Genomic DNA, 13,405 nt, shown 5'->3' with positions numbered 1-13,405 from the left:
AAGATTGCACTAATTAACATCACGAGGACAACGCATCCTTGTATTTTTATTTATTTTATTTTTTTGCTGTGTATTGTACATGTTTGTGCGTGTCCTCAAAGGACATCCTCCCTGCAGAGGTGAACGTGGAACAGCGTTCAGATGAAAAGGGTTGTGCTTCATTTGAAACATAAGGTCTAAATTGTTGACTAGGCCGTTTTAGGTCTCAGACTGAGGAAAGATTAAAAATTTTAAAAAAAGAGCGACACGTGGACAGGATCAGTCACCTTGGCACTGTGTTTAGTGGGCCATAAGCACAAATGGAGATAGTATTTTTTAACTAGGACAGCGGGAGTCTGATGACACTTGGCTTGGGAATTAAGAACTTTAATAGCTCTGGCAATAAAAAGTGCAGGGAAAGGACCAAACGCATGTCCCAAAACATTTTTGGGGAGCATGTTGTCTTTTTATCAACAACGCAGCTTGTGGCATTGAGAGGCCATAGCACCTTTTCCACCGTTTTAAGCTAGAGGGGAATTTTGTCTCCCTCCAGTTTTCATTCCAAGGACATTTGTCATTGAACAGTCAACAAAAGTTTCTGCCAAAAAGACCCTTGTAAAACAAAACAAGACAAGAGTTGTGAGGGAAATATGTTTCTGGTGAAAGAACAAGCCATCTAGGTTCCTAATAGACTGGAAACAAAACAACTGATTTTTTTGGGGCGGAGGTTGACTTTTTAACAGTGCTGTGTGTAGCAATGTTTCCCCCCCCCCCTCCATTTGCATAAGAATCCAGACTCTAATATATTTTTTTTAAAAACTGTCTCAACGCACTAAATTTTAATTTAACCCCAGAAAATAAGGTAATGTATTACATTACAGACACTGTTACTTTAGTTACGTTTCAGTTATTTTTAGTATGATGATACAACAGGACAATATATTCATTTTTTTTATATTTATTGTGCCTTTGGTGTCATCATCAGAATCACTCAGTCACCACGAAAATGAAGTCTTCATATGGCCAAACGTTTGCACACATACAAGAACAATGAGAAAGATCATAAAATGTTTTTCTCCTTTTCTACCATGTTTTTCATTGGCTAAACATGATTTTGGCATGGCCCACACACTGCTCTGCTCACTATACAGTGGTAAAATGAAACCCCCCAAAAATGCACGTTTTCAGCAAGCTCACATATTAAAAAAAACATTTGTGAGGATGAAATGCAGAAGTCTCAAAGGCACCTTATGACGAAATTAATTGAATTAACACTGTTAAGATATCACAGGGTTCCACTGCTTTACAAATATACATGTGGATATTCCCATTTGTGTAACCAAAAATGGTTTAGAAAATCAGGATAATACGTCCAACAAACAAACAAATTCAGTGGGTGTCAATCACTTTCATATCTCCTGTGCTCCACCAAAATAGACTTGTTAAAACAGCGTGGAAAGATGTAGGCAAGATACGGACTACTGTCAGTAAATTTGTGACAGGAGTCACATCGGTTCTGAGTGCAGCAGCAGAACAGTCGAACACGCACAAATGCGCAAACACACAAAGTCAGTCAGGAATGTGACTCGAGCGATCAGAAACTTGGCGCGCTCCAGCTTTACAGCAAATAATTAAGTGGCTTTTCTGTGCCTGCTGATAAAAAAGGTATTAAAAATTGCTCACAATTTTCTATTGACTGGAATTTCAATGGAGAAAAACCCTCTTCCTCGACTCCTGAGCAAGAGCGTCATCTACGATGAAAGATTTATGCATTTGCATGTGGCTCTGAAATAAGATTGAACAAAAGTGCACAGCTGCTCTGCTGCGCTGAGCAGTGTGGGTGGACCGAGGATCCACTGCTGTGTTTTTCTCGCATCATTATTCTCGCCTTTTTTTCTCCCTGCCTCTCACTCCTCAGCTCTGTGACTCGGGCGCAGTGGGGATATAAACAAAAGGAAGTTTGCACTCCTTCACTCTAAAATATACATCAGCACCAGGTTATGGGCTAAATGCACTAAGCCGCAACAATAAGCGCCTTCCTTCACTTGTTGGGTTGAGACTGTAAAAGCACCACAGATCGAGCAAGAGGCACAAGAAAGAAGACGGAGAGGACCTTGTCTCGGCTTCGGTGAAATCAGCCTCCGTCTTTGTCATTCTGAGCTGAATGATTTTGGCCTAGCGCAAATCCATTAAATGTGCCCGATGGTTACTGAGATTGGACAACAGACGCTCAATCAATTTAACGTATCTTCACTTTGATAATGGCCACCGAAATGCTGCACACAAGACGGTCTCGCTCCCTCATCTCGCCTCTGAAGCAGTGCACTGCTGCCATAGCGACAGCGTTGGAGGCTTTGTAGCCTTTATCTCCCTGACACAAGTTTGTCTTCACACCTTTGAAGAGGAATTGGACTGCTTGAATGACAATGAATGATGAAGCGCATCTCGAAACAAATTGTAAAATCAGACACACACAAAAAGACGCAATTAACAGTGTTCGAAAAGGTTCGGCTGGACCCATGGACACATGGAAACCAACTATGAATCTAAGCAGTGTTTCCCAGCCTACCGACCTTATTGAGCCACGGCACCTATTTTTACGGAAGAAAAATCTCACGGCTCACCATCAAACAAAAATGTCACGAAAAGTATGACTAGCCAACTGAAATAATGAAGATCTTGTCTCAGTTTACTCTCCTTATTGTGAAGTTTAGGCCTGTTTAATTGAACACAAAGCCGACATACTCGAAGGACATCATGACTTAGTCTGTTGTATGAATGGAACTCTAGTTACTCTAATTCTAATTCCAGTCAAAACTAATTAAAATAGGACTCATCCCGTAAAAAGTAATTTGTTTTGAGGAAATTTGTACTTGTTTCATGCTAATTTTTACTTGAAAGAAGTAGAAAAAATATTCAGTATATAATAATAAAAAGAAAAAAAGATGGTCATTTTTTTCTACTTCTTTGAGCGTGAAACAAGTGAAAATTGTCTAAAAACAATTGACTTTTTTATGTGATAAGTCTTATTTTAAGTGTAATCAGATGAGTTGTGAGATTTTTGAGTAGAAATAAGAAACATTCTTGGTAATCTAATGGAAGAACATGTATTTGTTTTGCCTTTCACTATACATCCCTGGCACTGATAGATGAACAAAGATATATTTTTAATGAATAAATCTGGTCTCCAGTAAGTGAACAGCTCTGACCTTGGATATTTCAATATAGGATGACAATGATTGGTAATTTAGATTTAAACAGACTCGTGGCTAATCCGCTAATCAGTGACTACAGTGGAAGATCTGTAAGTTAAAGAGGTTGTCCAATTCAGATATAAAAAGTAAATGAAGTGAAACAAAACATTGTTACACGAGACATCAGTCCATATAATGAGCGTCAAAGGATGTGTTTTGCTTTTTTTTGACATTTTCTAGCTTTATATTACTTAGAAAGAAAAAGGAGCTGCTGCAACAAGGGCCGTCTGAAGACGAAGACGTTACGTGAAGTACCTCAACGCAGTAGTCTCTAGGTAGTGAATGCCAGAAACGATTTCCAATTTGATTTCACGGTAACAGTTTGTGCTCATTGGTAGTGCAGTGGTTCACATAGCAGTCCGTCCTGCAGCTGGAGTGGAGAGTCAAGTCACGTTTAATGGCCCCATTCACAATGTCGCTGTGATTGCCAGGTCGGCTGGGAGAGATTACAGTTCCATGCAATAATAGAAGCAGTATAGAAATTATGGGATTCTAATAGTGATCTAATGATCTAATTTACGTTTATTTTGCTATTCAGTTAGTATTCATTGGTGTAATCAGAGAGAGGATCCGATTTTTAGTACATACTGCTCTGTATTTAGTTCATGCTGTGAACATTATTCTCCCCGCACATATCCCACATAACATATGTCATTGGGGAGAGTTATTTTAATACGAGGCACAGTTGAGCTGCTGTGTACACCTCTGAAAGTAGGGCAGTTTGGGCGAAATAATTCACACACACACACACACACACACACACACACACACACACACACACACACACACACACACACATATATATTTTTTATTTTTAAAGTCTTCAGCCGTTTTCTAAGGACACTATGTTCTTCAGATGAGCCTATTAATGATCATCGTCTGACATTCCAGCGCATCTGTCAAGACATAAGTCTCTCTTGTCTCAAACTCGTCTTCCATTTGGCTCTCTTCTTCCGTGCACTGTTGCCCTGCAGTGCACATGTCATTAATAGCCACTGACATTAATTGTTAAGAACATCACTTTCTGTACTGGCCTAAATAATGCAGAGGATCAAGAGTGAGCAAACCCAGAAAACATCAAATAATCCCAAAATATTGCACAGAGCTGGAGCTATTGAAATACTTTAATGAAACCAATTTTTCAGAGACCTGCCTACATTATTACATTTGCAATTAGATTTTTACTCATTTGTGTTTAGACTAGGGATGTACCAATACTAGTATCGGAATTGGTGCCGATACTGTTCGTCTGTACTCGTAAAAATGCTCCGATACCACACATCGCTTCACCAGACTGTCATATTACTCGTATAGGATCCATGTCAGCCATGTGGAAATACTTTAGGGACACGGATGACAATATTTTTAAGCGACTGCAAATTTCTGCTCTGCAAAATGGATGATGAACTCCTCCTGTGCGGCGATGGAGGCGCCATCTGCTATTTTTTCTTTGTCTCTTATCTACTTTATGTGCTCCTTTCTCATAGTGACCCCTAGTGTTCAGACCAAGTCACCACATAACTGAAATAGCTTGTGTTACAGGCTTTTTTGAAGTGAAATGTGTGGCAAAATATGCAGTTTGAATTTAAAATGTCTGGAATAACAAGCGTTAAGGATTACATTGGAGTGAAATTTATGCCAAAAAGAAAGAAAAGTTTGTGTTTTGTGTTCTTAACAACATTTGATTAAAATAAAAAACATTTTCGTATCGGTGAGTACTCAAATGTAGTAAGTATTTGTACTCATTACTCTGTCTGAAAATACTGGTATAGAGCATTACTATTTAATACTGTTAATACCATCAAAAAGTACATGCCCTCCTGTCTCATACATACTGTATCTTGAATTTTGCCGAGATGACTGGTGAGCTATTAGAAGGAGCGAAGGGCGTGAGGAATACGTTAATAAAAAGTGATTATCAATGTTCAAAGGCCTCTTCTGGACCACTAAAATTCTATGTTTTATAATTAGGGCTGATAATGGAATTCCATAAAAATCCCCCCCCCCCCCCCCCACACACACACACTTGAAAATTAAAACATATCTCCACCTCCTCTTTCATAAAACTGTAGAATCTATTATAATGCTAATTAAGTCCACGCTTTCTCAGAAAATGTAATTTTCTGTTTACAGACTGCACATTTAATTTGAGAACGTTATATTAAGGAGCATGAGTGTAACCTACATTTGCATTGATATCACAAATTATTCTTGGAGGTAGACATCTTGCATTGGAAGATGAGTACAGCGAAGAAAAAAAAACATGGCAGATGAATGTGAACAACGACACAAACATAATTTGCTATGCTGAGGCCTCATGTTAGAACATGAAGGCAAGACTCTTTTTAAGTGGAGGGGACCTTAAGGTGTTTAGCAATTACCAATTTTGAGCTGCTCGATGTCTTCCTGAGACGTAATCAGGAACAGGTCAAGAAGAAAGTGGTCAGAAATTTGGTTCATGAATATTCATGAGCTGATCACAGAGTATGGATTCATTAATTAGGATGGTCTCGTCTTTTTCAAAAAAAAATTTTTTAAATTTTTATCCTTAAGTATGCTATAGCTTGAGTTAGATTTAAGTGTGGATGTGTTCAAGAAGTATACCTTAATGAGCCTTCAATTTTCACATTGTAAAGGCTACCTTCTTCAGCGTACAATTAAGGGATAATTGGAGGTTTTTGCTTGAGGGAGTGCTGAAGCATTTGGTCACTAAGAAAGTTCAGAAGCTAAGCCAATAGATACACATCAAAACCAATAAAACATTTTAAGATCATGTAGGGAAATAAATACTGTCTGCGCTGGCATTTTTACATAAACAAAATATTGAATCCCCAAGCTAAATTACAATACTTTATTTTTATTTTCATTACAGTTTCACTTTGTACACTGAACAACACTGTCACATGCATAATTTATGAGAATAACCTTCACAACTGTCATACACTTTTAATTATCAGGCACTGCTGTTGCTAGGAAGAATTTGTGGAATAATCAGTTGTGCCCCAAAGCCAACGAATATTTGCATGAAATAGGAACATGCAAGCCAAGCCCATAAGACTGTTTGAATAGTGAACAGGAATAGGAAGTCAGTGCGAACATGACTTGACATTAGAGGTTTTGGCTGGTCCACCAATAGTATAGACGATTATCGTACATTTTTTGTATCATGTTAAATTAAAATTAAAATTTACAAATCGTCACTCCACAATAAGGCATTATAATTGTTGTTGTTAAACTTTTCTTGTAAAGTCTTGTTAGCCATCTTGGTAATGCCTCCAAGCTCCTGCATTAATAAAGTGCACCTTTACAAGGACATGAAAACTTTATTTTAATTAACAAAAAAGTGTGATGACCCCTTCTGCTAATATTCAGGTTGATGGGCGTTTTTCCCCCAACATATTTAATTCATACATCAGTCAATCACTCCCTTCATCTATTTTCCACTGGCTATGTTGGGCGCATATTTAGCATTCAGTAAATAAATATAAAGAAGCGTGAAAGTAAACTTTTTTCAACAAAAACAGGTTGTGATCATGTATTTTTCATGGCAGTATTTCATCAAGTATTCAGTACCGTCACAAAGGTCAAAGCACTGTGTACTATGTATTTTTACTTGGCAACTGCTTGCCTCACTTAAAATGTCTGGTGCCTCCATCAATGATGTCCTTGAAAGTCCTACTCACCGTTGAAGTTGGAATTCCGGATGTACTTGAGCAAAGTTTTTCCTTCAGCAGACTCCATCTGTGGACAGACGCCAGGATGGTCGGGACACAAGTCCCTCTGCATATTATGCAGCGCGTGGGCCATGGCGTACACCGCATCAATCACAAACTGCACTTTCCCTTCCTGTTCATACTTGGAGTCAATCCCGATGCGTTCTTGTCCTGTGGGAAGAGGACTAAGAGCTAGTCAATGCAGCACAAACCATTAGACGTTACGTTAGCTCTTACTATCGTCTCCGCTTCCAATTTCTTCCTCAATTCCTTCCTCTATTTATCATGTGCTGGCAGCTAGCTAATCTCTGATTTTAAGGGAATTACACCTAAAAGGGACAGTGCGGCAGAGTAAATAAATAAAAAGATGCAGAAACTGCCAAATATCGGGCTGTGCTGTTTGTTACCAAACCAGCAGATCACATTAATGTGCTGTTCTACATAGTAATGTGCTGCTAACAATGGGCCTCATTGGTCCCATCCACAAGGTAATAAAAATCACCATGAACTTTAGAGACACACTTCTCTGCACTGGCTTCATGTTCTTTTACATCCTTCTCACAGTGCACTGCCCTTTCACTATGGGTTGCTGTAAAGGTTTTGCCTCCTGCTGCTCATACACAGCATGAATATGTAATGTACAACCTGCTGCTGGATTCTTCTAGCGACCACATTTGTGCTGTCTTTTTCACTCTCAGTGTTGGAAGATGTAATGATTCCAGTGATAGAATGGAAACGATATCAACATAAAGGGCCTTAGTTCCTAATATCCCAAATAGTGGATCCTAAAAAGCGCGTTGACTCTGACAGATTACATGGGCTGTTGGTGGACGATCTACTAAGATTGCGATTTTTATTGAGATCCCAAATAACGGGTGCTAAATTGCATGTTGATTTACACGTGGTTGGCAACAAGTGTAAACCCGGTGAAGACCACCATATTTAAAAGAGGGTTTTAGTGCGCCGATGTTTTTTAACATGGAAAATTTGGGAGAGAACTGAAAGTGAAACATGAATTTTGAAGTGATGGAATTGGAAGTAAAAGTGGGAGTGGAAAAACAAACTGTTACAAAAGAGAAATGTATCTCACCATTAATTTGCGAGAAGCCAGAAACTGCATAAAAGCCATGTTTTGTCATTGAATGTATGTGCCCAGCCTGTGGAACATTGAATTCAAAACATGGGACCGCACACTCCAAAAGATTGCAATGGAAGAGGCCAGCACCATTTGTCACAGTGTGCTGATATCAAATGAGCCAATGAGCACTAAAGTATTGTAACTCATTTTTATGGCCCCTGTCCAATGGCTGCCACTAAAAGTTCAGTATAACAGTGGTCTAAGACCATCTGTCAAATCTGTCAATATCTGATAAAAAATTATGATTAACATTCACTTATGCTAATATCCAGATGCACCGGTACCCAAAGTGCTGAGTGCGAGAAAGGACTGGCCCTTATATGTTAAAACTGGGTCTCCTACCAGTGGGATGTGCCCGGAACACCTCACCAGGGAGGCGTCCAGGAGGCATCCAAATCAGATGCCCCAGCCACCTCATCTGGCTCCTCTCGATGTGGAGGAGCAGCGGCTCGACTCTGAGATCCTCCCAGATGACCGAGCTTCTCACCCTATCTCTAAGGAAGAGCCCGGACACCATGCGGAGGAAACTCATTTCGGCCGCTTGTATCCGGGATCTTGTTCTTTCGGTCACGACCCACAGCTCGTGACCAACGGTGAGGGTAGGAACGTAGATCGACCGGTAAATCGAAAGCTTCGCCTTTCGGGTGAGTTCCTTCTTCACTACAACGGACCGATACAAAGTCTGCATCACTGCAGACGGTGCACCGATCTGCCTGTCGATCTCCCGTTCCATTCTTCCCTCACTTGTGAACAAGGCCCCAAGATACTTGAACTCCTCCACTTGGGGCAGGATCTCATCCCCGACCTGGAGAGGGCACACCACCCTTTTTCGACTGAGGACCATGGTCTCAGATTAGGAGATGCTGATTCTCATCCCAGCTGCTTCACACTTGGTTGCGAACCGCTCCAGTGAGAATTGGAGATCACCGCTTGATGAAGCGAACAGAACCACATCAATGCGGACCAAGCTCTGACACCCGTCGTACAGGGACCGAACAGTCCGTATCAGGGGGTTTGGTATCCCATACTCCGCAAGCACCCCCCACAGGACTCCCCGAGGGACACGGTTGAGCGCCTTCTCCAAGTCCACAAAACACATGTAGACTGGTTGGGCGAACTCCCATGCACCCTCGAGGACCCTGTCCAGGGTGTAGAGCTGGTCCACATTTCCACAGTCAGGACAAAAAACACACTGCTCCTCCTGAATCTGAGATTCGACTTCCCGACAGACCCTCCTCTCCAGCAACCCTGAATAGACCTTACCAAGGAGGCTGAGGAGTGTGATTCCCCTGTAGTTGGAACACACCCTCCGGTCCCCCTTCTTAAAAAGGGGACCACCACCCCAGTCTGCCAATCCAGAGGCACTGTCCCCGATCACGCGATGTTGCAGAGGCGTGTCAACCAGGACACCCTTCCAGGTCTCACTGTCATTGCCCACGTGAGCATTGAAGTCCCCTAGCAGAACGATGGAGTCTCCAGTGGCAGCACTCTTCAGCACCCCTTCCAAGGACTCCAAAAAGGGTGGGTTCTCTGAACTGCTGTTTGGTGCATAGGCACAAACAACAGTCAGGACCCGTCCTCCCACCCGAAGGCGGAGGGAGGCTACCCTCTCATCCACCGGGGTGAACCCCAACGTACAGGTGCCGAATCGGGGGCAATAAGTATACCCACACCTGCTCGGCGCTTCTCACCGTGGACAACTCTAGAATGGAAGAGAGTCCAACCCCTCTCGAGAAGACTGGTACCAGAGGCCAAGCTGTGTGTGGAGGCGAGCCCGACTATTCTAGTCGGAACTTCTCGACCTCACACACCAGCTAGGGCTCCTTCCCTGCCAGAGAGGTGACATTCCACATACCTAGAGCCAGCTTCTGTAGCCGGGGATTGGATCGCCAAGGTCCCTGCCTTCGGCCACCGCCCACCTCATACTGCACCGACCCCTATGACCCCTCCCACAGGTGGTGAGCCCATGGGAAGGGGGACCCACGTTACCTTTTCGGGCTGTGCCCGACCGGGCCCCATGGGTGCAGGCGCTCGCCTTCGAGCCCCACCTCCAGGCCTTGTCATGGGTGTGTGTTCTGGTTGTTGTCTTCCCCCTGTCTCGTACACACCTGCTCTTGAGAGCATCTTTACCACCTGTGCCTCGTTCACCCTAATTACCCCCTGCATTTAACCTCGTGTCTCATTCTTTCTCGTCGCCAGTTCGTTGTACCTTGTCGACGCATTCCAGCATTCCTTGTTTCCACGTCACCGACTCACAGTAAGACAAGACCCTGTTCCGATTATCGACCTTGTCGTTTTGCCTCATGTTTTTGGATACTGTTGCCTTTTTGGATTGCCTGCCTGTGTACCGACCTCTGCCCGTATATTAAACCTCTCTTTTTTTAAACTGTCCATTTGTAGTGGAGTCGTGCATTGTTGGGTCCTATCCTCTGTTCCGTTCATGACAGAACGAACTGGCCATAACATGTACCCAGCAGACTCAGATCAAGTGCGCAAAGCCCTTCAAGCACAGGGTCAACGCCTCTCGAAGCAGGATGAGCAGCTTGCTGCCCTCCACCTTCATCTAGAGGGATTATTAGAACATCAGGACAATATGATAAAACAGGTGGCCTCACAGTTTGAAGTTCTTATGAAAATGATTCAGAAGAAGGAACCAGTTGGCACAACACCCAATACCGCCACTGAAACAACGTTTTCATGTGAAGCAGTTACTATGCAGCCACCTGCCACCTCCGCTGCTGTTTGCCCACAGCTCTCTCGACCGGAGAGGTTCTCTGGAGATTCTGGGACTATTACGCCGTTCATCACTCAGTGCAAACTCCACTTTGAGTTGCAAGCAGGTGCCTTCCCCACCGAGCGGGCAAAAATCGCCTTCGTCATTTCCCACCTGACTGGTCATGCGGAGGCGTAGGCTACTGCTGAATGGAGCCGCAATTCCACCGCGTGTCATTCGTGGGCTTTTTTTGTAAAGACTATGGAGCAAATTTTTCAGTTTTCCACACCAGATCGTGAGGCCGCTCGCTCCCTTGTCACCTTACAACAAGGCAAGCGCAGGGTGTCAGATTACACGATTAAGTTTCGCATTCTAGCAGCTGAGAGTCAGTGGAATAACAGGGCACTGCTCGATGCATTTTTGCAAGGACTATCTGCCGCCGTCAAGCATCGTTTGGTCCCACTAGACCTGCCGACCGACTTGGACACTTTCATCGCTCTCGCCGTAAAGATCGACAAAAGGCTTTTGGATCGCGAGCTGGACGGAGTTCGACGCAGGGCTGCGTCACCGCACACTTGGAGGACGAGCCTCGGTGACCAGCCATACCAAGGCAGAACCCCTGTTTCCGGTCTCAATCCACTGGCTAGCGTCACCACGGAAGAACCCATGCAACTGGGCAGGTTCCATCTCTCCCCTGAGGAATGTCAAAGCCGGCAGAGGGAAAGGCAGTGGTTCTACTGCGGGCAGTTGGGTCATTCCGTGAGCAACTGTCACGTCAAGGTTGCCGGTGCCAGAAGCAAGGGTACGGGAGAGGTGAGTCTGAATTTCATTAAGGAAGACCCTTCCCGGGTTCTTTCTAAAGTGACACGATGCTCCCTGATCAAGAAATTCATACACCTGTATTAATTGACTCTGGTTCTGACGCAAACTTACTCAACTCCCTCCTCGTTAGACGGATGCACCTTAGAACCTTTCAAATAAAACGACACCGCAACACCTATGCTGCAGACGGCAGTTTTATGGGCAAGATCACTCACCGCACCCAAACACTCACATTGACATTTCCTGATTCTCACTCGGAACGCATTAGTTTGCATATTTTTGACGCCATGAATCATGACCTTATTTTAGGGAACCCATGGTTGAAATTACATAACCCCACATTGACTGGTCCTCTGGGCATGTTATGTCATGGGAAAGCACTTGGGCCCAGAACTGTTTCAAGCCTCCATGTGTTGTTCAGGGATATGTTTCAAATGAAAATCCACAGAGCCCATCAGGGGATCCTGACTTATCTCAAGTGCCCACCTGTTACCAGGAAATTAAAGAGTTTTTTTCCAAGTCCAAGGCCAAATTCCTTCCAGCCCACAGACCTTATGACTGTGCAGTTGACTTACTGCCTGGAAACACACCTCCACGAGGGAGGTTGTTCTCGCTTTCAGGGCCGGAACACAACGCTATGAAGGAGTATGTGGATGAATCACTGGCAGCCGGGATTATTCGGCCATCTTCATCCCTCTCGTAAACGCCCTTCTTGGGAGTTGCGACGTCTGCCAATACCCCAACGTCCTTGGTCAGACATCTCTGTAGACTATGTGATGGGATTACCAGCCTCTAAAGGAAATACCACCATTCTCACAGTCGTGGACAGGTTCTCTAAGATGGCACACTTCATTGCACTTCCGAAACTCCCCTCAGCTAAAGACACTGCCGAGTTAATGATATACCAGGTATTCAAGTTTCATGGTTTCCCCAAGAATGTGGTATCTGATAGGTGTCCCCAATTCATTTCGGGATTTTGGAAGGAGTTTTGCAGTCTCATAGGTGCTACCGTTGGTCTGTCATCTGGGTTTCATCCTGAAACCAACGGACAAACCGAGAGGCTGAACCAGGACCTGGAGACTGGGCTCCGATGTCTCGCTGCACAGGAGCCACAATCCTGGTCTCAGAAACGGGTTTGGGTTGAGTTTTCTCACAATTTGCTCCCCTCTGCATCCACTGGTCTATCGCCTTTTCACGTTGTGCATGGTTACCAACCATCTCTGTTTCTGCCATAGCCCAAGAATCCACGGTTCCAGCTGCATTGACCTTGGTGAGACGCTGCAGGAGGACCTGGGAGCGACCCAGGGACAGTCCTACAAGACCGCAGGTGACCGTAGGAGGACACCGGCCCCAAACTACAAAGTGGGTCAGCGAGTTTGGCTCTCTACCAAACATATTCCACTCCAGGTGGAGTCCAGGAAGCTCGCTCCCAGGTTTGTGGGGCCCTTCCCCATCACAAAGATCACCAACCCGGTGACAACACTTTTCACCATGAAGCTTAGGCTCCCAAGGTCAATGCGGGTCCACCCTGCTTTTCACGTCAGCCTGCTCATGCCCGCCGGGGAGTCCCCTCTGGTCCCGCCTTCCAGGCCCCCGCCTCCCCCCCGGTTCGTGGATGGTGGCCCTGTCTTCACTGTGAGGTGGCTGTTGTCGTCTCGTTGGAGAGGGTTTCAATATCTGGTGGACTGGGAGGGATACGGGCCTAAGGAACATTCATGGGTGCCATCTGCGTTTATCGCCGATGACTCACTCGTTCGGGACTTCCACGTTGCGTATCCTGGGGCTC

At 44.2% G+C, this 13,405-nt stretch overlaps 1 protein-coding gene across 2 annotated transcripts in view; it reads right to left on the bottom strand.

The window, feature by feature from the left end:
* The window catches only part of grm7 (glutamate metabotropic receptor 7), a 119,430-nt gene that overhangs the window by 30,524 nt on the left and 75,501 nt on the right, over positions 1–13,405 (bottom strand). For both annotated transcript variants that reach the window (XM_061761222.1, XM_061761300.1), the window contains exon 6: positions 6,917–7,117. In XM_061761222.1, the coding sequence (XP_061617206.1) occupies positions 6,917–7,117 (201 nt within the window). The remainder of the gene's footprint in view (positions 1–6,916; positions 7,118–13,405) is intronic.

This window comes from Phyllopteryx taeniolatus, chromosome 1 (assembly GCF_024500385.1).
Source record: "Phyllopteryx taeniolatus isolate TA_2022b chromosome 1, UOR_Ptae_1.2, whole genome shotgun sequence".
In the NCBI taxonomy this organism is placed as follows: Eukaryota; Metazoa; Chordata; class Actinopteri; order Syngnathiformes; family Syngnathidae; genus Phyllopteryx; species Phyllopteryx taeniolatus.
The sequence above is the reverse complement of the archived record's forward strand: the minus strand, read 5'-3'. Positions and strand labels throughout refer to the sequence as shown.